Here is a 21,523-nt window from a genome sequence, read left to right on the forward strand (position 1 = left end):
GCTTAGTATACTGATGCTTGAACGCCCTCTTGCGACTTGAAGCAACGTTTTCTCTCATCTACACTTCCTCTCAAACCTAGCGATGTTCGTTCACATGGCCAACCCAGCCCTGTATCGTCCTTTTCAACGATTCATGTATTATACATATCTTGTGCCAGCATTGTTATACCAGGATGTCAAATCGGTTGTTTTTTTCTCCTTTTTTTGGTTGTCTTGGTGTTATGTTACTGATTTTCGAAGGTCAGATGAGAAGAACAATTTGTACAATTATATAATGTATAAACAGTAGCCTGCTTGAACGCCTTGAACGCCACTGCCGTAGCTATATCATTTAATCGGGAACCCAATATCTCACAGAATTGGAATTTTACAGCTGGGGAAACGATTCAACCTTTCGAGCGACTTACGAAACCCATGGCAACAATCGTATCATGCCCGGCTCTTTTAGGCTTTATACAGGGTGTCCAGGAAGCCTTCAGCAAGACGGCTGACAATGCTCTTATCTGGAATGCTGCCAGCAACACCATACAGTGCGGATGTGTCGCCACGCTTGAGCACATACGACTTGCCCTGCCGCTTCCTCTCCTCGGCCTTCTCTAGCTCTTTCTCCACCGTCTCGACCAAGTCAGTGGTCAACTTTTCGACTGCAGCCGCTGTCGGAATTGTGAACGCCACGTGGATTGCAGGGGGAGACTGGAGAGCATTTAGGTGCCAGCCTTTGCCTGACAGACCATCGGCAACGTCGTAGATATCAACGGCACCGTTTTGACTCTGGAACGCGACCACGCTGACCATGGGCTTCCCGACGATACCGAGATTCTTGGACAGAACTGGATGTTCTTCAATTGATGCTTCAAACTTCTTCGCCGCGCCTATGATTTCAAGGCAGCTGTTGATGTAGCCAGTCTCACCAACGCTCATCAGACTGGCCCAGCAGCCTGCGATTAGAGCACCTGGCCGAGATCCTGCCACGGAGGGAGATGCATACACACCACCGGACCAATCAGGGTAAATAAAGTACTGATAGCTGCGGTATGTCTTGTTGCGGTAAAGGAGCACGGAATTGCCTTTGGGTGCGAAACCGTACTTGTGTGTGTCCACACTAATACTGGTTACGCCCGGAAGGCGGAAATCGAAGCCTCCTTCTTCCTCATAAGGGGAGGGAAAGCCGGCCTTCTTAAGGAATGCAATGACGAAGGAGCCCAGACAACAGTCGACATGAAGAGGGATCTTGTATTTAGTTGCAAGTCGGGATAGAGCAGGGATATCATCGACAATTCCATGAGGGAAATTGGGCGCGGAGCCAACCAGGAGAACAGTATTGGGATTGATTAGGCGCCGCACAGCAGCAATATCAACCTTGTACTGCGGAGCTGGGCAGGGAACCCGATGAAGCTTCATGCCAAAGTAATTGCAAGCTTTGTAGAATGCAGCATGGGCCGTATCTGGAATAATTCTACAATGAATGTTAGCAACTCTATCCACTCAGCAGTCTGAGGCATAGTACAAGACTCACATTTCAGGCTCCTTTACTCCCCGTTCTGTGAATGCCTTCTGTCTAGCCGCCAAGCAGGCCATAAGAATACTTTCGGTACCTCCGCTGGTAGTGACACCGGCGCCATCTGAAGGAGCATTAAACAAGGCGAGGACCTATAAATACTCCATATTAGACAAGCACGTCATCCAAATAACCGGCGGAAACTTACCATGGCAACCACCTCAGCCTCCATCTTGCGAACGCCAGGGAAAACATCTGGGTGGATGGGGTTTGCGACGCCAAACTGCCCAAAGGCCTCCGCTTGAAGCTTCAACAGGTCCTGGCCACCATGGTAGACAGCTCCACTGACTCGTCCATCCTCCCAGCGAGTATGCTCCATGTTCGCTAGTTTATCGAGTTCTGCGCGAATCTGCTCCGGCGTCCACCCTGTCTGGGGCAGAGTCAGATACCTAGTGACACCGGGGCCACTGGCGACTAGTTTGTTCTCGATATTCTCGATCGCCGTTGAAACCTGCTTGTCGACCTGGCCACGTACCCCGGGGGTACGCAGGAATACGGAATAGAAAAACAGCCGGATTGAAGCGTAGACATTACGGATGCTGCCAATGATGCCATAGCCGCGGAGAGAGTAATAGGTCTTGCGAACATAACGCAATAGAAAAAGGATAAAGATAATATTTCGAAGTCTGTGGTTCGCGTATCCACCGTGTTAGAGTTCGGGTGTCAATGCTCAGAACAGTCGCTCCATGATCTTCCCTATCGGCGGGGGACCAGGAATGATGGGTTGATTCGTCCACTTACAGGTCGAAGTTCAAGGCCGCCAACTGCGCATTGGGAGCCCTGCTGTAGCCAAGCAGTTTGTTCTGTAAGGCAACAGGAAGAACCGAGGAAGCCATATTGCAGACTTTTAGGAACCAGAAGAGAATTGGTGAGGATAGGTCACCTCTAGGTAAGTGATGACGATGGTGGATTAACTAACTGGAGGAGAGCGTGGCTAAATCGGAGATTCTGGGAAGTTGACCGTGGAGACTAAAAAGAGCGCCAGTCGAAGCTGCCTCGGTTCATCTTCCACATGTTAATCCTGCCAAATAATATGGCAAATGCAACATCAATCATCACTTCGTACTGTATCAAGCAACCGCGACCGATCTGAAATTTCCCGCCACTCTGTAGATTGGGGAAAGGCACATCATACATGGACAATGGCAACCTAGCTGTTCCCAATATTAAATATTATTAAGAGAGCATCAACATGAAACGACGCCAGTCCCGCTTTCCCCACCATGTAAGCTTGAGAATCGTACTCTCAACCAAAGGATGACACTAGAAATGATAATGCATTTGACCTTGGAACGGCCTGCTAGCTATATACAGCTCAGAGAACAACGCTCTCCTTAACACCAATCTCCCCTTTTTTTCGAGGGACAAAGGAAGACTTTTGGAAACCCCGCGTAAATATGAACATCCCAAGACATACCGTGACATACCAAATGAAGAAAGAAAACATCAGATCATGACGGGAGGAAATCCAGAGCTTCCTTGTTGTGAAACGCTGAGAGAAAAACAGGGAGTCAGAATTCTAAACAAATGAACAGGTCGATTCAACCAAGAAAGATGGAATCGAACAATGTGGAATACAAATGGCGTATTGCTTAAGCAATAACACCCGAGCCAGCAAGCTCCTTCTCCTTGGCTGCAAATTGAGCTTGCTCTTCAGCTGTGAGGTCAAGAAGAGGCTTGTTCTCGCCTGACTTGAGGTTGCGGTAGTAGGCACGGATGATGCTGTCAGCGTCGTCAACGGCAATGGGACGGATATCAGCAAGAGCCTTGATCTTGGCAGTGCACTCCTTGTACTGAGCATCGGTCATCTCAATGTTGAGCTGCTGAGCACGAGACTTGATAGCGTTCCAGCCCGTCAAGCGCGAAGCAAAGTGAACGTATCTGGTCATACCGAAATCGGCAGGGTTGATGATCTCGTATGTGCTGGGGTTGTTGAGGATGGCCTTGGCGTGGATACCGGCCTTGTGGGTGAAAGCGCAGAAACCAGTGATGTAGTTGTTGAAGGGAATATTGACTTCAACGGCAGCGGCAACAAGATCCTCAATGTCCTTGAGCTTCTCAAGCTTGTACTTGCCCTTGACGTATTCGGGGTCGGCGACCATCATACGGGCCATGAGACCACCAAGGGGAGTGATACCGTTACGCTCACCGATACCAAGGACAGAGGTATCGATGTGAGTGGCACCAGCCTCCAATGCGCAGTAAGCGTTAGCGATGGCACACCCGGTGTCATTGTGGAAGTGAGTTTCAATATCACAGCTAACAACACCTCTCAACACACGGACGAGTTCGTAAACCTGACGAGGCGAAGCGCAACCGACAGTGTCGGCGATACCAACACGGTTAACGCCGACCTTGTCGACAGCGGAGTAAATGGACAGCAGGTCAACGAGGTCAGAACGGAAGGAGTCCTCGCTGGAGAACCGGATCTCAATGCCCTTGGACTTGACAAATTCGATGACTTCAATGGCGGTGTTCTTGATATAGGTCATGTCCTTGCCGTGGGAGTGCTCCCGCAGATAGGACGAGGTTCCGATAACGACGTCACTGTATAAAAAAGTCAGAATTCAGCCATAATTGCCAACCGTTGGTAGGCCCACTTACACTCCGTCAACACCAGTCTCGACAGCAACTCTGGCGTCGTCCATGTGACATCTGATGTGTGTGAGGATCTGTGGCAACGACACTTTAGAACTGATGCGAGTTGAGATCAGGATCAGGGACGCGAACGTACCTTGGCCTTCAGGCCAAGCTTGCAGATAGCCTCGCAGTCCTTTCTTGACTGCTCGGAAGCACAGGGGCTGGTGAGCTCAATCTATATTGCATGTCTTGGTCAGTGCACGTCTTCCCAGCAACAGGTTGACTCCAGCTGGCTATGACTCACGTAGTCGACACCAAAGTCATCCAGAGCCTTGGCAATCTCAATCTTCTTCTCGGTATCGAAGAAGGCGTTGGCAAACTGTTCACCTTCACGAAGGGTACTCTCAATGATCTTGAAACGAGAGACATTGCTCAGGAAGTCGGTCACACCGACGTTGTGGCCGTAAGGGTTACGAGAAGCCGATGGGTGAGGGTTTTGACGGGTCTCGACGGCAGTGAAGCCGGGGTGAGAAGCTGGGAAGAAGGGAGATTAGTCTGGATCAGGTACGATATTTCTGTCTCCAGGTGAAATACCGGTGCCATTGGCGCCGTTGGTGTGCCCATTGGGCTCATTGTCTGCACCGGGGCACATTTTGTCAATTGATAGCGGGGTGATTTCTATTACAATGTCGGAGTGAACGAGGTTGGCTGTATGACGAATCGAAGGTTAGGTAACGATTGACAATAATTGGAATGGATGTAAAACAAGGAACTGACACTGGTGATGTTCAAAGAATTTCAGGGTTTATATGTGTAGTACCAGGAGGTAAGAGTCATACACTGCAAGAGAAAAAGTGGGTGGAGTTTATGAGGGCGGGCGGTCTGGAAAGGATGACTATGACTCGGGAGGGGGAAGCGGACTCGGACTCGCTGGGCACTTTTGAGCGGCAACGAAGAAAATTTCACACGCTGAGTGTTGGAGAGACTTGAATGACTAGTACTACTGTATGATCTCTGGTTATCTGAGATTCTGAATATGGGCTTGTGTGGGGATTTTCTCCGCCAGACCAATGCTATTCTGTTTTCTGTTTCTCCCAGCGCACCAGAATCCTGATTGCTCCATCAATTGAAGATCTTTCTCCATTGATTACTCATTACTTGGTGATAATACTATTGCTCGCAAATCAGCTATCGGCAAAGTACATGCTAGGCAAGCCATGGAAGGAATGCACGTATGTCGCCACTTGTCTCTTGACTGAAGGTGATGGATCGTCTATCTCGGTAGAAATTATCGTCACATTGAATTAACATCATATGTGTGATTACCTGTGCATGAAAACGAAATTCTCGGGACTGAAGAGCAGCAAGTCTAGGTGCGGAGTACCAAGACAAATTTGGGACCGACATCGGCCTAGGTGATTTGAACTACGACTGAATAATTGGACGGCTTCGGCTGCGAGCGAACAATTACGGGAATTCATTCTCATCGAAAAATCTTTTCAGGCAAAAAAAAAGAAAAAAGTCTAGAAGAGAGAGAATTGATAATCACTGAGATTCAGGACTCTGATATAGAGAGATACCGTACAGACTTCAGAGCCTCTTATTCCATAGGTATTATTCCCTTGTAGGTACTGAGACGATTACAACGAAATCCTGATAGTTGATGGTGGTATTTGATTGATAGTAGTTATGGTAGGTTATTAGATAACTACAAGAAGAAGTCATAAGTCAGGCAGTCACGCTTAGTCAGGGCTGTTTGCGCTGTTTGCAGTTCCCTCCGTGACAGTATCAAGATCTACTGATAATGTTGATAACAGTGCGTCAGGTCCTAGTATTCATGGCTGCAGTCTGCACACTGGACAAAGCTTGCAGTACTCCGTACGGATTGAAGGATTCTCCTAGGTACTTCATACTAAATTCGACTGTCCGAGACCGCGCTACACAGCATTTGTTTCATGTATCATGAAGACATCATATTTTCCTGTTGCCTATGACCATCTGAATACCACCTGTCATAAATAGAGAAGTAGTTTGATCTCTCAATGTTCTTGCCGATGCGCATGCGGAGCAGGATGGAGAGACAGACAAAGTATGGTCATACCAATAATCGCCCGTTCAAGCAACACAACAACAGGGTCAGCCTTGCCCCGTAAAAATACATCAACCATCGCCTAATAAACTTTCGAACCTGAGCTCCTTAACTACTGTGAGGCAACAAAGTGAATAAATCCTTTGAGGACCGAAGAGTCGAGACGAAGGTGAATGAAGATACGGCACCTTTTGCTACCCGATGCCCTCACCTACACAAGGCGAACACGGAGAATGCGAACCCATCAACTGCTCCATGTCTTCAGCCTTGATACCTCTTGTCTACACGCAAAGCTCCCGCTGCGCTCGAGTCCGTGAGACTTTTCTGAACCCTCGAATTCGGAGAAGCCTTCACCAGAGTCCTCTCTATATTTATCCAAGGCTGCAAAAGAATCCGGCCCATTAATCTCCCTTTTGGTCCCAAGGCGTTGGTTTTTGGATTTCCCGATTCCGTAGCCCCTTCCTCGGGCACTCACGACATCTCTCAGGCTGGTCTTCCTGCTTTTACGCATGCCAAAAGCCAGGCCCACAACAACAGCAATGACAACACCAAGGCTGACTGGAAGTCCGATAAGAAGAGCCGTCCTATTAAAGGGTGTCTGAGGGGAAGGCTTGTAGTGTTCAACTGGTTTAGGATGGAGTATGACAGTTGGGCCTTGCCGGGCACTAGCTCGGCTACCCGATGTAGGATCCAGCTCGATGATATAGAGTGTCAGAGCATTGTATGGCTTTCCTTGGAGCCATTCCTTCTGCATAGGAAGCGAAATATAACCGTAACTGTTATCAGTCTTTTCAGACGTGAATGCCGAGTCTCCCTGAGAAGAGTTCGCGTATCTCAACTCGATTGTGATCGTCGCGTTCAGAGGGTAGAAGTCGGCATTCCATGTGACATAGTACGTCGCGTCGACTGTAACGTCTGCACCATCCTTAGGCAGACAAAAAGGCGCTATTGGACCATTAAGATCGGTACAGATAGGGAAGTCGCCTGAGAACGACGAGGTATTTGTGTTGTTGCGTAACTCTTGTGAAGCCGCAGTTGCTTGAGTATGTTCGTGAGCTTCATAAGGTATTAGAATATATCTGATCCGTATAACTAAGCCACTCACCATGAGGAATCGAAGAATCCGCTCTTCTTCCTAGCGCAGCACCAAGCCCGTGGCCCATCAAGGTCGCTACTATTATGAGCCACCAGGCCATCGGGGCTGAAGTGGGAACAAGACGACACCACATCTCCGTACTTGTCGATGGATCCTTAGATGATAGTCTGGTACAAATCAACACTTTTGACTCTGTGGTGGATACAGGATGCGTCTGATAAAAACTATGATTCTGTGATGCAATGTCAAAGGCTAGAAGGCCCCTCTGAGACACACAGGCTTTGTGAGGACGAGGCAATCAATGCAGAACTCTGCTGCGAGAACTTAAGGAGGAGCTACTATATGAACTGAACGCTGCCATTTTTGGAAGCTGCGGCCAATCGACATCGGCTCAGCAGATTCAAAAGATGAAAGGAGTCATAAGTTACAATGGAGAACATCCGACTCCTTCGACCTAGAGCTCTCGTAGTAATATAGCCCAGGTATCCAGCGACTTCTGTGTTGAAAGTCATTACTGTCTCAAAGTGTTGCTGGAGCACGAACTTCAGACAGCCAGAAACGATCTTGTTGGTAGGGTCGAAAGAAGCGAACTATATCAGGGTGATATAATCAATGGCATCCCTCAGACATCATATAAACAAACACGAAAGTCCTTGCGACAGTGATGTAGAGGCATCTTTTTCCAGTTGGTTTAACTTTATATCTGGAGCAATAAATTATACCATTAAACATTTCATTAATCAAATCAAACCCTTTGCGCTTTAGACCATCTACTTAACTGCACCGGAAAGCTGCTCCCCCGCTAACGTTGATAAGTTGGCTCTCCCGACGCTTAGGCCAGCTGTCGCCAATCGCGGAGACTAAATCACTTTCATCCTTCGTGGCTGTTTCACTTCTTTCACAACTCAGGAGCCCGCCTTCCTAGCTACCTGCTGTCCGTACTTTGGCATTTCAGACCGTCCATTCGATCCAAAGTGCGCTTATCGTCATTGTAACCAGTTCAGGTTTGTTCAATTTCAATATAGATATGCTCTCTAGGTAGCACCTCTTCCGACTGTTGCTGACACGCGTCATGACTGCTAGCTGCACCATGCGATTCATTCAAGCTCTCGTTATCCTCCCAGCCCTTGCTGCGGCGCAAGATCAGGTTCCCCTTGCGGATCGTGTTCAGGGATGGTTCAACAAGGCCAAGTCTTACCTGCCAACCGCGACTCCTGTCGTTCCTACGGTCGAGAAGGTCGTCGAACAGAAGGTCCAACAGAAGGCTGTCACGGTCACCCCTTTTAACATGAGCAACTGGCAGTCTCTCTTGGAGCCATCTTCCGAGCCCCAAGACTGGCTGCTGTACATTACTGGTGGTAACAAGACATGTTTCGGTCGTTGCGGAAACGCGGACAAGGCTTTCAATGTAAGGACTCAGATAGGGGTAGTGGAAGATGCGAGTACCCCGAGAACCTATGGCTAATCATCTTACTTCGAAGGAATCTCTTCTCCTGTTCTCCGCAGACCCTACCTCCCCTAATCTTGGTTATCTGAACTGCGAATCGGACCAGCTCCTGTGCTCCACATGGTCTGCAGGCGCTCCCTCCGTTTGGTACTTCGAGATTCCTCAGGCTCAACTTGGCGAGAGTCGTGCTGCGACACCTCTCCACGTCGTTTATCTGAATTCGACAACTGTGACGGCCCAGGACATCTACAAGATTCATTCCGAGAAGACCTACAAGAAGGAACCCGCTTACGAAGGTGCCCTCCACCCAACGGACGGCTGGCTAGCCCAGAACAACCTTCTTGTCCCCCTGGGCTACATCATCCACGGTTTCAGCGTTATCCCCAGTTGGCTCTTTATGATCTTCATCAGCTTTGCTAGCCGAACTCTGATGTAAGTATTAGTTCTTGCTTTTCTCACATTGTTCTGGTTTAGCTAATCCCAAACAGGAGCCGCCGAATGGGCAACGCGGGAGCTCGCCCCAACTAGAGATGACCGTGATGTTGTTCTCTAATCTCAGCACTGTCGGGAATGTATATATAATGCAATAGCGGTGTCTTTTGAGAAATTATAATCTTGGTTATGCTGCTTTGGATCTTGTTGGTGCATTTCTACAGCCTCCAGCTTGCGTCATGGTATGCTGAGGATTAAAGCTGGTTTAGGGGGGGGGAAAAATGTCATCTATCCATTACTATTTGCTTTAAATGAAATCTCGATTAGTGAAGTTTATTACCTGCCTTTAGATCATGGTCGATTTAGAATATGACGACTTTGAAGGTACCGTATGGAAGTAGTTGACTGATTGGCAAGCAGTTGTGGCGGCTACCCGAGCTCAGATCGGATCTTAGTTTACCACTAGGACCAGCTAGAACACTGATGGAAAATACCCCAACAGCTTCTCCCACCCTAGAACTTCCAAAAATAAAAAAAGATGGCCGAGTTGGACCGGGTCCCTCCCTCCACCACAGCATACGTGATAGCTACAGCTATTCTCGCTGGCATCACTGGTTACTTCATTGGACAGGGCGCCTCATTGGGACTATTTTCCTCGGCCAAAGAGAAGGAAGGCTGGCCCAACAGCTACAATGTGAAGGTCCCTCAGCATTCCTCCGACGAAGAGGACGAAGACTACGAAGATGATAGCGAGGAGGAAGGCGACGGTGGCGAGCTAGCCAATTTCGACGACAGCAACGAGGAAGTGAAGCTTGTGCTGGTTGTGAGGACAGATCTGGGCATGACCAAAGGTAAAATCATTCCCTTGTGCTTCCCCGCCTAGGCTTGGTTTTTCGAGATCCAGCCCATGCGTTGTGCAAATGAATACAGCTAACACGATACGCTTAACATAGGCAAAATCGCCGCCCAGTGCTCGCATGCAACGCTCGCCTGCTACAAATACCTCATTGCGCATAACCCGCAGTCACCTATCCTGCGGAGATGGGAACAACAGGGACAAGCAAAGATCGCCTTGCAGACAAAGTCGGAGGAGGAATTACAGTTGCTGCAAGCACAGGCGATGAGCCTGGGTCTCTGTGCTCGCGTGATCCAGGATGCTGGACGGACACAGATCGCCAGCGGAAGCAGGACGGTGCTTGGAGTTTTGGGGCCAAAGAGTGTGGTTGATCAAGTAACGGGGCATCTAAAGCTGTTGTAAATGCAGGTGGCGATAACGGGACGAATGTACGTATGTGAATGTAGAATTCGCGAATGCTTCAACCAGCAAGTTTCTGGAATTACGAAGTACGTCGCGGTACACGATCCAGGCGATGCCAGGTTGTTGGGTAGCTACGAGACCATCGCTTGTAGTTCATTCAATCTGCACAGATCCTACAGAATAATACTGCGCAATAAAGTAGCAAAAGGTATGTTGGCTAGTCATGGTTTTTCCCTAACCTCACAAGCCGACGGCCAAATCGGTAAAGGGATCAGGAATATGACGCCGCTGGCTACTAGGCCCTCCAGCCGAGCTCACCTATCGGGAGCTCAAGACCAAGTGATCCTAATGCCAGCATTCAATCTGAGATCTGTCGACCGGAAATAAAAACCATCCACGAGGGGATGGCTCCTTAAGTCGTCGAACTGTCCAGCAATCAACCGAGACACAGAAGCAGCCCCTCCGTGAAGAGGAACAGTTCCATGCTCAGGATCGCTGGACACAGATCCGTGTTTGTTCAATTGGTGAGGAAAAAGAGAAAAAGAGAAGAGAGGTCTTGAGAAAATCCTGGCTTTTTATGTTGGCGCCAAGTGCGCGCTAAGATTTTGCCGCGCTAAGCCTTACCGAGACTGGATGTGATTATGTAATGGCAATGGAACCAAAGGCCTGTGGTTGAAGGTCGGAGGCAATCTATCAACAGTCAAGCCGACCATCCATGCCAGTCTGCGAGACCTGATATCGCCAACACACTTCCTGGCCGACTCTGATACAAGTTGATTTCTAAATCGCCCAATATGGCGGACGCTCTTTCTATTGAGCAGAATAACAAAATCCGAGTCGCCCTTGGGCTCAAACCCCTCCCCGTCCCTGATGCTGACGCCACCTCCGGTCCGGTCTTTAAAGAAACAAGAGAGGGCTCTACATCCGAAGAAGACGCCGGAAGCACCCTCGAGTCACGGCAAGCGCTTGCCTCGGAGAATTGGAAGAAACTTCAAGAGGAGGCCGAGGCGAAGCGGAGACGAGAGGCTAAAAATGCTGCGATCAAGAAGGCCCGTGATGCTGCTCAGCGCGCTCGGATGCTCGAAGGCTCTACGCTAGGAGAGTCTGGTGATGTGGATATGGACACGAAGACCTGGTTGCTGCAGGCGAAGAAGCGACAGAAGAAGATCGAAAAGGAACGCGCCCTCAAACTCGCTCAAGAACTAGAGGAACGTGAACGTGCTGCGGAATACTCCACAGCGGATCTGGCTGGGCTGAAAGTTGGGCATGAGGTTGGCGAGTTCGAAGAAGGAGAAGAACACGTTCTTACACTCAAAGATACGACTATAGATGAGAACGAGGAGGAGGGCGATGAGCTGGAGGACGTCAATCTGAGGGAAAAGGAGAAGGTGGCGGAAAGGCTGGAGCTGAAAAAGCGGAAACCTGTCTACGATCCCACCGAAGAAAATGCCGGCATACTCGCGCAATATGACGAAGAGATTGAAGGCAAGAAACGGAAACGCTTCACGCTTGATGCTCAAGGGTCTACAGTCGAAGAACGAGAGGCTAAGCGACAAGAGGTATCGGACAGACTCAAGCAGAATCTTGTCAGCCTCGACCTTGGTGCAATCGAGTCGACTCCGGTTTCTGATTACATGGATGTGAGCGAGATCAAAATCAAGAAGCCGAAGAAAAAGAAGGTCAAGGCAACCAGACAGAGACCGGTTGACGAAGATGATATATTTCCTACAACTGAGTCGACGCAGAACGGGGCCATGGAAGTCGATGCCAGCAACGGAGTGCCCGTACCGGCTCCTCGAAAATGGGAGAGCAGTGAGAACGTATCCTTTGTCGATGATGACGATCTACAAGCCTCTCTTACACGCCAGAGAAGGGCCGCTTTCAAAAAGCGGCAGAAAGTGCGACCCGAGGATATCGCACGACAGCTCAGAGAGGAATCGCAAACGCCAATGGACGCAGAGAATGAAGAGGCTGAAGAGCCTGGCTTGGTCATAGATGAAACATCAGAATTTGTTTCCAATCTGCAGAAGCCGATCCTTCCAGAGCGCCGCGAGAGACGGCGAACAACGACACCTGCCGAGAGTGTCAAGGAAGAATCAGTCGAGAGGATCAAGGAAGAACCGGCCGACGATGACGCTGACGTGGATATGGAGCGTTCGTACAATGATATTGAAGACGAAGAAGACCTCAAGGAGCGCATCAAGAGGGAAGATTCTCAGCTCCAGCAAATCTCCGGAACCGGACTGGAGGAAGAAACTACATTGGATCAAGGGCTTGGTGCCACGTTGAATATGCTCAAGCAACGCGGACTGGTCAAGCCCTCCGATGCTGTTGAGCACAACGCACTCCTGCGGGCTCGTCAGCGTTTCCTGCACGAGAAGACTCACCTTGAAACGGAGGCCGAGAAACGCGCTCGGCAACAGCGTGAACGCGACCGAGCCTCCGGTAAACTCGATCGGATGTCGGCCCGCGAGCGTGAAGAATACGCGCGGTGGGAGAACAAGCAACGTGACCAACAAGATGCACGACACATGGCGGAAGTCTTCAACAAGGAATACAAGCCCGATGTACAACTCAAGTACGTTGACGAATTTGGTCGTTTGATGAACCAAAAGGAAGCTTTCAAGCATCTTAGTCACCAGTTCCACGGCAAGGGCAGCGGCAGGATGAAGACTGAGAAACGGTTGAAGAAGATTGAAGAGGAGAAGAAACGCGAAGCCATGAGCGCTTTGGACAGCAGTCAACACACTGGCATGAACAATGCTATGGGGGCCACGGCTCGGAAAAACCGTCAAGCTGGTGTGAGATTGGGATGAGTTCTCGGATACTCGTCCGCGATCTAGTATCATATGCAATTCTTAATGATGATGTATGGGTTTAGCATCGATGGGCTACCTGAATATACCATGAAGTTCAAAGACCAAAAGATTTCTCATGCGCCACAATTTGCTCGTTCTGAACATATAGTTCATTGATTCAATATATTTAAGGTCTTTAACCAAGCTGGTGTACCACATTTGCCATGGGAAAACAATCCTGAATGCATGGAGGCTTGCAATAGTATCACATAGGTCAACTCACAGATGTCAACCCTATCTGGATAGATCTGGATCTCCTCGGGAGTAGTGCAACATCCCGAGCGACAGTCTGGAGTATGGGGGGCGGAAATTAACCGACCATCTACAGCAGTCCTCCTCGCTCTTCTAGCTATTGACCGGTTTGACCTACGTACGCTGTAGAAGAGCAATATGAAGTATGCTCCAAAAAAGGACATAATTCCGCCCGCAGCGGAGTATGCCGCAAAACCAAGTATCAGTAGACACCAGTTGTAACTTGTAACTTGCAGCTTCTCTCAGGTCTAGATAACTGGTGAGCAACTCTATTTACCCAATTCTCGTGAGGGGAAACACAGGCAGATCTAGCCAGTCAATCAGTGCCTCAGGCTCCAGCAAGTGGGCCAACATGCTCAATCAGTTCACCGGAGGGCGGCCACCGGGAATAGAGGTGAGCAGATGGCACCATGATTGATGAATATCACCATTATTATAGGCACTTCGATATCAAGAAATTGTTACTTTGCTAGTGTCATTAAGTCTCATTTTCATTTATGATCTCACGTAAGAGGGATTTACGAAATCTCCCGCTCACCGGAGAGAATCCAAGACTGCTGTTTTGATATATATAACGGAGCATTCGGTCCCGGTGTCTAGAAACAAGGGATATCAATAAAGTCACGTGACTACATTGTGCCTTGTACAAGTAATACATCAAACAACAAAATAATACTTCAGGATCAGACCTCTCATGAAAATTAGTTGGACTGCCGTATTTATACCTCTTCGTAGTCATGTTTAGGACCCTCAATGCCTTCAAACAGGATGTACCAGTACCGGAGGGCCTACCTAGGTAACAAAGTAAGGTACCTTAAGCAGGACCCAATTTAACCGCGATGCGGAGAACGCGACCAATCCGAATCAGCCGCTTTTCTCCCCCGGAATTTCCCTAAGGTTATTCACATGAGTCAAAAAAATACACAAACTCACCCGCTGTATCTCCGACTCGGATCTGCTACTCTTGACTCTTATTAAGATTGATCTCCAATCGGTGTCCTTTTTGACCTTTTTTCCTTCTTCTTTCCTACTTTTCTCCTTAATTCTTCCAGTACTTCTCCCTCGAGGACCTCTTGAGCTTCTAGTTCTACATCTTAGATTTCTGAATTAGCGCCCTTGACACCGCAATGTTGTCCACTCTCAGAGTCGCCAGCCGCCAGGCTGCTTCGCGTGAGGCGAGCATGCGCACCGTGATCATCGGTGCTAGACATGCGTCTGCCTGGTCCAATGTCCCTCAGGGTCCTCCGGTAATCACTTTATTGTCCGGAAAATCGCTCTGTGGGTCATTGTTAACGTGATGGCATGATTTCAGGACGCTATCCTTGGTATCACCGAGGCATTCAAGGCCGATACCTTCAAGGAGAAGATCAACCTTGGTGTTGGTGCTTACCGTACGTACTATTCGTGACTGAATCGCTCAAGCTTTCTTAATGGCTTAATTGATGCCCATTGTTCTGTGCAACGACTGATTTTCTGTATTCGGAACGAATAGGTGATGACAAGGGCAAGCCATATGTTCTGCCCTCGGTTCGCGCTGCCGAAGACAAGGTCGTTGCGTCGCGTCTCGACAAAGAATACGCTGGTATCACTGGTATTCCTTCCTTCACCAAGGCTGCTGCGGAGCTGGCCTATGGCAGCGACTCCGCCGTCATCAAGGAGGACCGTCTTGTCATCACTCAGACCATTTCCGGCACCGGTGCCCTGAGAATCGGAGGTGCTTTCCTGCAGCGCTTCTACCCTCACGCTAAGAAGATCTACCTTCCCACTCCCAGCTGGGCCAACCATGCCGCCGTCTTCAAGGACTCCGGAATGGACGTCGCGTCCTACCGTTACTACAACAAGGACACTATTGGCCTTGACTTCGAGGGCCTCATCGCCGACATCAAGGCCGCTCCCAACAACAGCATCATCCTATTGCACGCCTGTGCTCACAACCCCACCGGTGTTGATCCCACCCAGGACCAGTGGCGCCAGATTAGCGATGTCATGAAGGAGAAGGGCCACTTCGCTTTCTTCGATATGGCCTACCAGGGTTTTGCCAGTGGTAACGCGGACCGTGATGCTTTTGCCCCTAGACACTTCGTCAAGGAGGGTCACAACATTGCCCTGTGCCAGAGTTTCGCCAAGAACATGGTAAGCTCGGGCTGCTCGACCTCATGGAAACATTTCAGGGACTGACCATGTTGAACCACCAGGGTCTCTACGGCGAACGTGTTGGTGCTTTCTCTCTTGTCTGCGAATCTGCTGAGGAGAAGAAGCGTGTCGACTCGCAGATCAAGATCCTCATCCGTCCCTTCTACTCCAACCCTCCCGTCCACGGTGCACGCATCGCCTCTACCATTATGAATGACCCCGAGCTCAACCAGCAGTGGCTGGGCGAGGTCAAGGGCATGGCCGACCGTATCATTGAGATGCGTGCTCTCCTCAAGAAGAACCTGGAGGACCTTGGCAGCAAGCACGACTGGTCGCACATCACCAGCCAGGTGAGAAAGCTGTTCTTTATGTTTGCAAGAATGAATCAATGCTCATTTGTGATAGATTGGCATGTTCGCCTACACTGGCCTGAAGCCCGAGCAGATGGAAGTTCTGGCCAAGGAGGTAAGCACCCATGGGATCGCTAAACTGACCCAACTCACTGACATGACCGAAGCACTCCGTTTATGCCACCAAGGACGGTCGTATCTCGGTCGCCGGTATCACCTCGGGCAACGTCAAGAGACTGGCCGAGGCCATCTACAAGGTCACCGGTTAAAGGTTGAGCTAGGCGACCCGAGTATGTGAAAATGATATACAAAAACCTACAGGGCCCAGCCCTATTGTACTGATATCCATGTCTGTTATATTAGCATATTCTTGAGCATGATTCGTCTTGGAGGTCTAAAAAATTGGATGAGTTCTTTTCAGTTCAGGTCCCGGCGTATATTAGCCTAACCTAGCACTATCAACGTACAACAGAGTAGGTCGCACAAGCATGCTTCTGACCTTCTGAAGTTGTTATCACTTCAAGAGCTAGGTAGCATAGAGTATTTGAAATCGCCTTGAGAACTCTGTTGCGATTGGCTCCATCCTGTATCTCCAGTTTTCGACCTGTGCCACCAAACATTCTCATGGAGCTCCAGGCGTACTCCGTACCTACCTTCATGTATGACAGGCAGAGTCCGCAGACCAACGCGATCGCTACCCAGGTGGTGATAATGCACGCAGTGCTTGTAACACCCTGTACACCATGACCATACTCTGCTGCATGCACTGACTTGCCTGTGCGACCCACTCGCACAGATCAAACCCATTTTCCAGTGATGGCGAGAGCCGTTTGAATATGATTCGCTCGAACGATCTGCTTTGGGGTGAACATGCCAAACTGGGTACTCTGGACAATGGCCCTGCGGCTTGTTACCTGGGCGATACTCTCTAGTAATACTTATAGCCCAGCCCCTACGGAGCACCTTGCCTGCCTACCTACCTACCTGGACCGTTAAAGGAATTTTGCCCGTAGGATGGGGGTGTATCTAGTAGCCCTTGTATGTATTGGTATTTCAGATCAAAGTAAATTACCCGAGTCTACAAGAGCTGACCTAGGTACCTATCTTAGGTCGGTATGACATCTTACCCGTCCACTATAACGGGGAAGTTTGCCATGTATGGTAGGTAAGGATCGTTACCACTCAGAGACCATTCATAATGAGGATTAGCAGCAATGCCGTTTTAAGATCTGGACTGACAACGTGATGGTTGTTCTGTTCGGTAAAGGTCGAGATTGCGAAACAAGCACTGTGTTCCTAGATGAGCAGTTGGAGCGTAGCGCGGCTGCGCCATTCCCAGTTGCCCGATATCCAGCGAGTAGGCACCAAGATGTCTAGCTTTCGTGCCTTATTATCTCGTAGTTGGGCGTAATTAATGGATACCCTACTAAGGTAGTACGGGTATAATAAAATACTGAGGCGCATTCAGCACTGAGGCTTGGGTGTCTTGAAATCTTGCAGATCAGGCCCGGCTATGGTTTAGAAAGTACAACGAAGTAGTGGTTAATTTTAGAAGTAACTTGAATTGTTGAACTTCCCAGGGAACTAGCAGAGAATCCTTCAATTTGTTGATTATTAGATAGCACATGAGAATTGAATTGAGTTGAAACAGGGGTAAAAGGGGCAACTAAATAGTTCAGTCATGGAAGGAGACGGAATACACTGATATGGAGACCTCAGGGCCACTTGGTTTCCGGAACCTTTTGAATAAGGAATTTCCTGCATCAGGAGTGAGTACAAATGTGGACCTACTTCCAAGCATAGGGGGTTCTTAATTCTGGTAGTAGTATTCTATCAACCATAAGAGGTAGAGTAGCGTACGAAAAAAATATCTCACTAAATATGTTAGCTTTCCCTTTATAGACGTCGAAAGTCATGGCTCCAGGTGATATGAGATTCAGCACCTGTGATAGAACTCTATCGTCTACTCCGTACACTAGTAGATTCAAAAGGTAGACTAGAGAGGTACTTCTTTACTGGAACAATCTTGATGTGTCGACTTTGCTCAGAGTGCCTGATTCTCATAGGACCCACCAATGATCGACCTTCCAGCCAGCCATCAGTTCTGGAGAGAGAAACAACCTCACTTATTGAGGGTGTAGACTGCCTAGATGAGATGGACAAACCAGCCAATCAGTCACGATATAGAGTACAAACTACCTTAAGTATTGAAGCAGATGTTCTCCTGCACTTCAGCGATAAAACTTGGCCGGGGCTTGCCTTTACTAGTTCGTGGTCGGTACATACCATATTCATGGTTGCACTACGTGCTCTAAATTGTCCACGCTGCGGTAAATTCCCCTGTGATTTTCTTTGTGAATCACATAGCCTACCCCTCTATCTACGAGGAGATTATGTCCAACTGTACAGTTCAGTATATCGCAGTGGCAAAATTGAGCTGAGTTGTCTAACCCGGGCCTCGTCCATTCCTGAGTCACGTCGCCTTTCTTCTCCTTGCACGCTTTTTCCGCTAGCCAACTAAGTGTCTGCGGAAATTGAGGCCGAGAAACACGTGGACGACTGTCGCGCAACGAATAACACGAAGAGCAACGCTGTTTGTTATGCTACGTAGGATAAGGCACATTGGAGAAAGCATGACAAAGATGAAGCAAGTTCTGGACTGTATCTATGGCCGAAGTTACTCCTTGAAAGGCGATCGCTGTGACTGTCATGGAGAAACCTGATTCGGGGCCCTAGCTCATTCCCTGCCGACAGATCCTGGAGTAGTCTAATCGGTATGACAAATTTCCAACCTCCTTGACTGGCGCGAAAAATAGACCGAGGGCCCTATGGTAGACTGGCCCTACAGCGCTTTGAATTCCCATCATCGTAACTAGAAACAAGCTGCGTGTTCTGCTACTACATGACCACCATCTGTGAGCTTACAAGGTACTAGGTACTGCGTAGTAAGCACTGCCTTTCCCCTTCTGGGTGTCCGATCCGCTGTCACAGTCATTCCAACACCACGGTTGAACCTAGTGGTATCGGAAATGCAGCTGCGGAAATTTGGTTACCAGTGTCAAGCAAGAAATCCAACCCGCAGCTAATGTTGTTGCGCCTCAAACGCTTTATTGTAAGGATGGTAGATACACCCATCCCTTCATGGAATTAACAAGGCGGTCCCGTCCATTGTGGATCGTTTCTACCTACCGTAAGTACCTTCTTCGTACGGTAGATAATAATATCCATTAGTACATAATGTCTGCACCCTCAGAAGCTGTTGTTGTTCCACCATAAGGTTGTGACAGTAGTGATCACAAGCAGGACGAGCAGGAAGTCAAGGAACACCTCCCAACCAATGGAGTCGCTAGTGCAGAGCGACCATCAGGTTGGTCTGTTTCGGTTAGATCCCGGCCGGCTATTGGGGATCGGATCATTGCACATCATCATTATTTTCAATATGGTTGATACGCGCTACCTTGCCTTGTGTATGTGCATTTTCGTTGTGGTCCAATTACGTATATTCTGTTGGCAGTCATAGAATTGAGTGGTAACAAAAAGTACATTTTTGTGGCTGTCGAAGCACGCTCACCAAACTACATACTCGGAGCTGCCTTGCATTCCATTACCTTATCCTGGACTTGTGGGGAAGTGATGTCGCGCGGGTAGTAGTATTAATCTGTGGTTTCAAGTGATACAGATGAGCGAAAGAGGAACAGGGAGAGAGTGAGAGAGCAAAGATCGAGACTCGCCGTTGGTCTGGACGGGTGATCTACGGAGTACTCCGTACCATCAAGCTGAACCAGCCCTTTGACGCTGATCGCGGTACCCTTTGGTATTCAACTAGGAAGAATCGGGAATCGCACGGAGGTCAGGAGTTCACTGTCAGCAGCAAAAGTGATGTAACTGCTTGACTTCTCGATCTCCAAAATCAATCAGAGGAAGAGAGGATTTCCTGGTTTCTCGTAGTGACCAGAGAGCCTGGAATGACTTCTCCTTGGATCGCTAAGTTGATACGATAATGATCTTTGTCTCACATAGTACCCTTAAGGTACACGCACAAAGGCAGAATCATGCAACAATTCTTCAGGTAATATTGCCTCATTTAATAAACTTTCTCTGCTTTCCCCCTCTCGAACTGCGTCTGTATTACTTTACCGAGAGTGATTGATGGAAGTCAAATTGTCACCGGTCCATGGCCATACTGTACCTACCTATCCGTACTCCGCTTCGTATTCTCTCCTCGGCATACAGAAACCTGCCCTCCCCTGCCAGGAGACTGGAAGAACTGGAGTGAAGAGCGTAGACTACCCTCTCTACTCAATTACTCATTACCAGATCCTTCGCAGTCTATAACAATATGAATCGTATAAGATGACGAACAGAATGACCCATCAGGGATTGATGGATGCATAAATGATTGTTACTGGAGGATTTGGAGTAGATGGTGGATCCATTCTTGTCACCCAGTGATCCTGGTTGTGGTGGGGGCCATAAGTGGGCATGGCCATGGCGTAAGATAGCGTCCGTAGCGTTGTCCAGACAAGCAGTTCCGTCATCCATAAATATTCAGCCCAGCTTTACGCTGTTTGGAATGGTATTCCGTATCCATACCCAATACAGATTAACGTACCTTTTACCTTAGGCATTGTTTCAAGGCGTCAAAGCCACTTTGACGCTGACAAAAGAAAATGGACCAAAATAGAAACACAAAGAAAAGAGGAGATTCAAGTCAATGGAGTATAGGCACTATGAAGAATTGAAAGGGATAACTATATACCACTAAATGAAAGCAGAAACTGTTCGAAGTATCCATAATAATTGGCAATCAATATTTAGGTACTACTCAGAACAGCAGATAACCAGGTACCTTACCTAAGTTAATCCGAGGTAACATTACATACCATGGCGTATGTACCTTACGCAGATTATCCTCTGTACGGAGTACAGCAATCTAAATGTAAACCACCAGGCTGACCAACAATTCTACCTACCAAACTGCCCTACCATCCGTTTAACCCTCTCTGAACGAGTCGTGTAGAGTACACCAATCATGACTAGCTACAGTGCCCATTTTTCCCTTTTACTATCGTCAGACCACGAGTACCTACTATCGGTTCCCATGCGTCTGCCCTTCTGATTATCTTTCCAACAGGTTTTGTATGAGTTATGTACCTCCCTCTGCCACCTGCTTCTGTACCTTGGGATCATGCGGCCCAGGAAAATCTGAGTAACGCAGGCATCCAATGGGAGCCATTGTCTCTAATGCTCGTGATGATGACTTTGTTGTCCGGCCCTGACTTGCCACACCTTTGTTTCCAGACGACGTAAAGCCCATTGCTGCGGTGGCTAAAGAGAAATTGAACAGAAATACTTTCTCCGTACTTAGCAGGAGAAAGAAACAGAAAAATACACTAGATAGTAGGTAGAAGTCAGACTGTTCTACTAATTAAAAATAATCGAGGTATCATGCTTATTAGGTATGATAATT

The 21,523-nt window shown here is 48.5% G+C and overlaps 7 protein-coding genes across 7 annotated transcripts; 4 read left to right on the forward strand and 3 right to left on the reverse strand.

Annotated features, from left to right (window-relative positions):
• Nucleotides 1-444: 444 nt before the first annotated feature.
• On the reverse strand, nt 445-2,394 carry NFIA_105600 (sphinganine-1-phosphate aldolase DPL1; the record flags this gene model as incomplete). Its single annotated transcript, XM_001266968.1, has 4 exons — nt 445-1,456; nt 1,517-1,650; nt 1,707-2,184; nt 2,300-2,394. The coding sequence occupies 4 exons, from the start codon at nt 2,392-2,394 to the stop codon at nt 445-447; spliced, it is 1,719 nt and encodes a 572-aa protein (XP_001266969.1).
• A 756-nt stretch (nt 2,395-3,150) lies between these two features.
• On the reverse strand, nt 3,151-4,790 carry hcsA (homocitrate synthase; the record flags this gene model as incomplete). Its single annotated transcript, XM_001266969.1, has 5 exons — nt 3,151-4,105; nt 4,163-4,230; nt 4,293-4,373; nt 4,443-4,672; nt 4,733-4,790. 5 exons carry the CDS (start codon nt 4,788-4,790, stop codon nt 3,151-3,153), a joined length of 1,392 nt encoding a protein of 463 aa, XP_001266970.1.
• A 1,681-nt stretch (nt 4,791-6,471) lies between these two features.
• On the reverse strand, nt 6,472-7,423 carry NFIA_105620 (DUF4448 domain-containing protein; the record flags this gene model as incomplete). Its single annotated transcript, XM_001266970.1, has 2 exons — nt 6,472-7,283; nt 7,333-7,423. 2 exons carry the CDS (start codon nt 7,421-7,423, stop codon nt 6,472-6,474), a joined length of 903 nt encoding a protein of 300 aa, XP_001266971.1.
• Nucleotides 7,424-8,395: 972 nt separating this feature from the next.
• NFIA_105630 (uncharacterized protein) lies at nt 8,396-9,298 on the forward strand (the record flags this gene model as incomplete). Its single annotated transcript, XM_001266971.1, has 3 exons — nt 8,396-8,731; nt 8,805-9,202; nt 9,259-9,298. 3 exons carry the CDS (start codon nt 8,396-8,398, stop codon nt 9,296-9,298), a joined length of 774 nt encoding a protein of 257 aa, XP_001266972.1.
• Nucleotides 9,299-9,740: 442 nt separating this feature from the next.
• On the forward strand, nt 9,741-10,460 carry NFIA_105640 (aminoacyl-tRNA hydrolase PTH2; the record flags this gene model as incomplete). Its single annotated transcript, XM_001266972.1, has 2 exons — nt 9,741-10,053; nt 10,156-10,460. 2 exons carry the CDS (start codon nt 9,741-9,743, stop codon nt 10,458-10,460), a joined length of 618 nt encoding a protein of 205 aa, XP_001266973.1.
• Nucleotides 10,461-11,254: 794 nt separating this feature from the next.
• NFIA_105650 (U4/U6-U5 snRNP complex subunit SNU66) lies at nt 11,255-13,276 on the forward strand (the record flags this gene model as incomplete). Its single annotated transcript, XM_001266973.1, has 1 exon — nt 11,255-13,276. The coding sequence occupies one exon, from the start codon at nt 11,255-11,257 to the stop codon at nt 13,274-13,276; it is 2,022 nt and encodes a 673-aa protein (XP_001266974.1).
• A 1,421-nt stretch (nt 13,277-14,697) lies between these two features.
• On the forward strand, nt 14,698-16,322 carry NFIA_105660 (putative aspartate aminotransferase; the record flags this gene model as incomplete). Its single annotated transcript, XM_001266974.1, has 6 exons — nt 14,698-14,817; nt 14,883-14,961; nt 15,063-15,703; nt 15,766-16,053; nt 16,109-16,168; nt 16,221-16,322. The coding sequence occupies 6 exons, from the start codon at nt 14,698-14,700 to the stop codon at nt 16,320-16,322; spliced, it is 1,290 nt and encodes a 429-aa protein (XP_001266975.1).
• Nucleotides 16,323-21,523: the final 5,201 nt, after the last annotated feature.

The sequence above is a fragment of the Aspergillus fischeri genome, genomic scaffold (genome assembly GCF_000149645.3).
Source record: "Aspergillus fischeri NRRL 181 1099437636245 genomic scaffold, whole genome shotgun sequence".
Lineage (NCBI taxonomy): Eukaryota > Fungi > Ascomycota > Eurotiomycetes > Eurotiales > Aspergillaceae > Aspergillus > Aspergillus fischeri.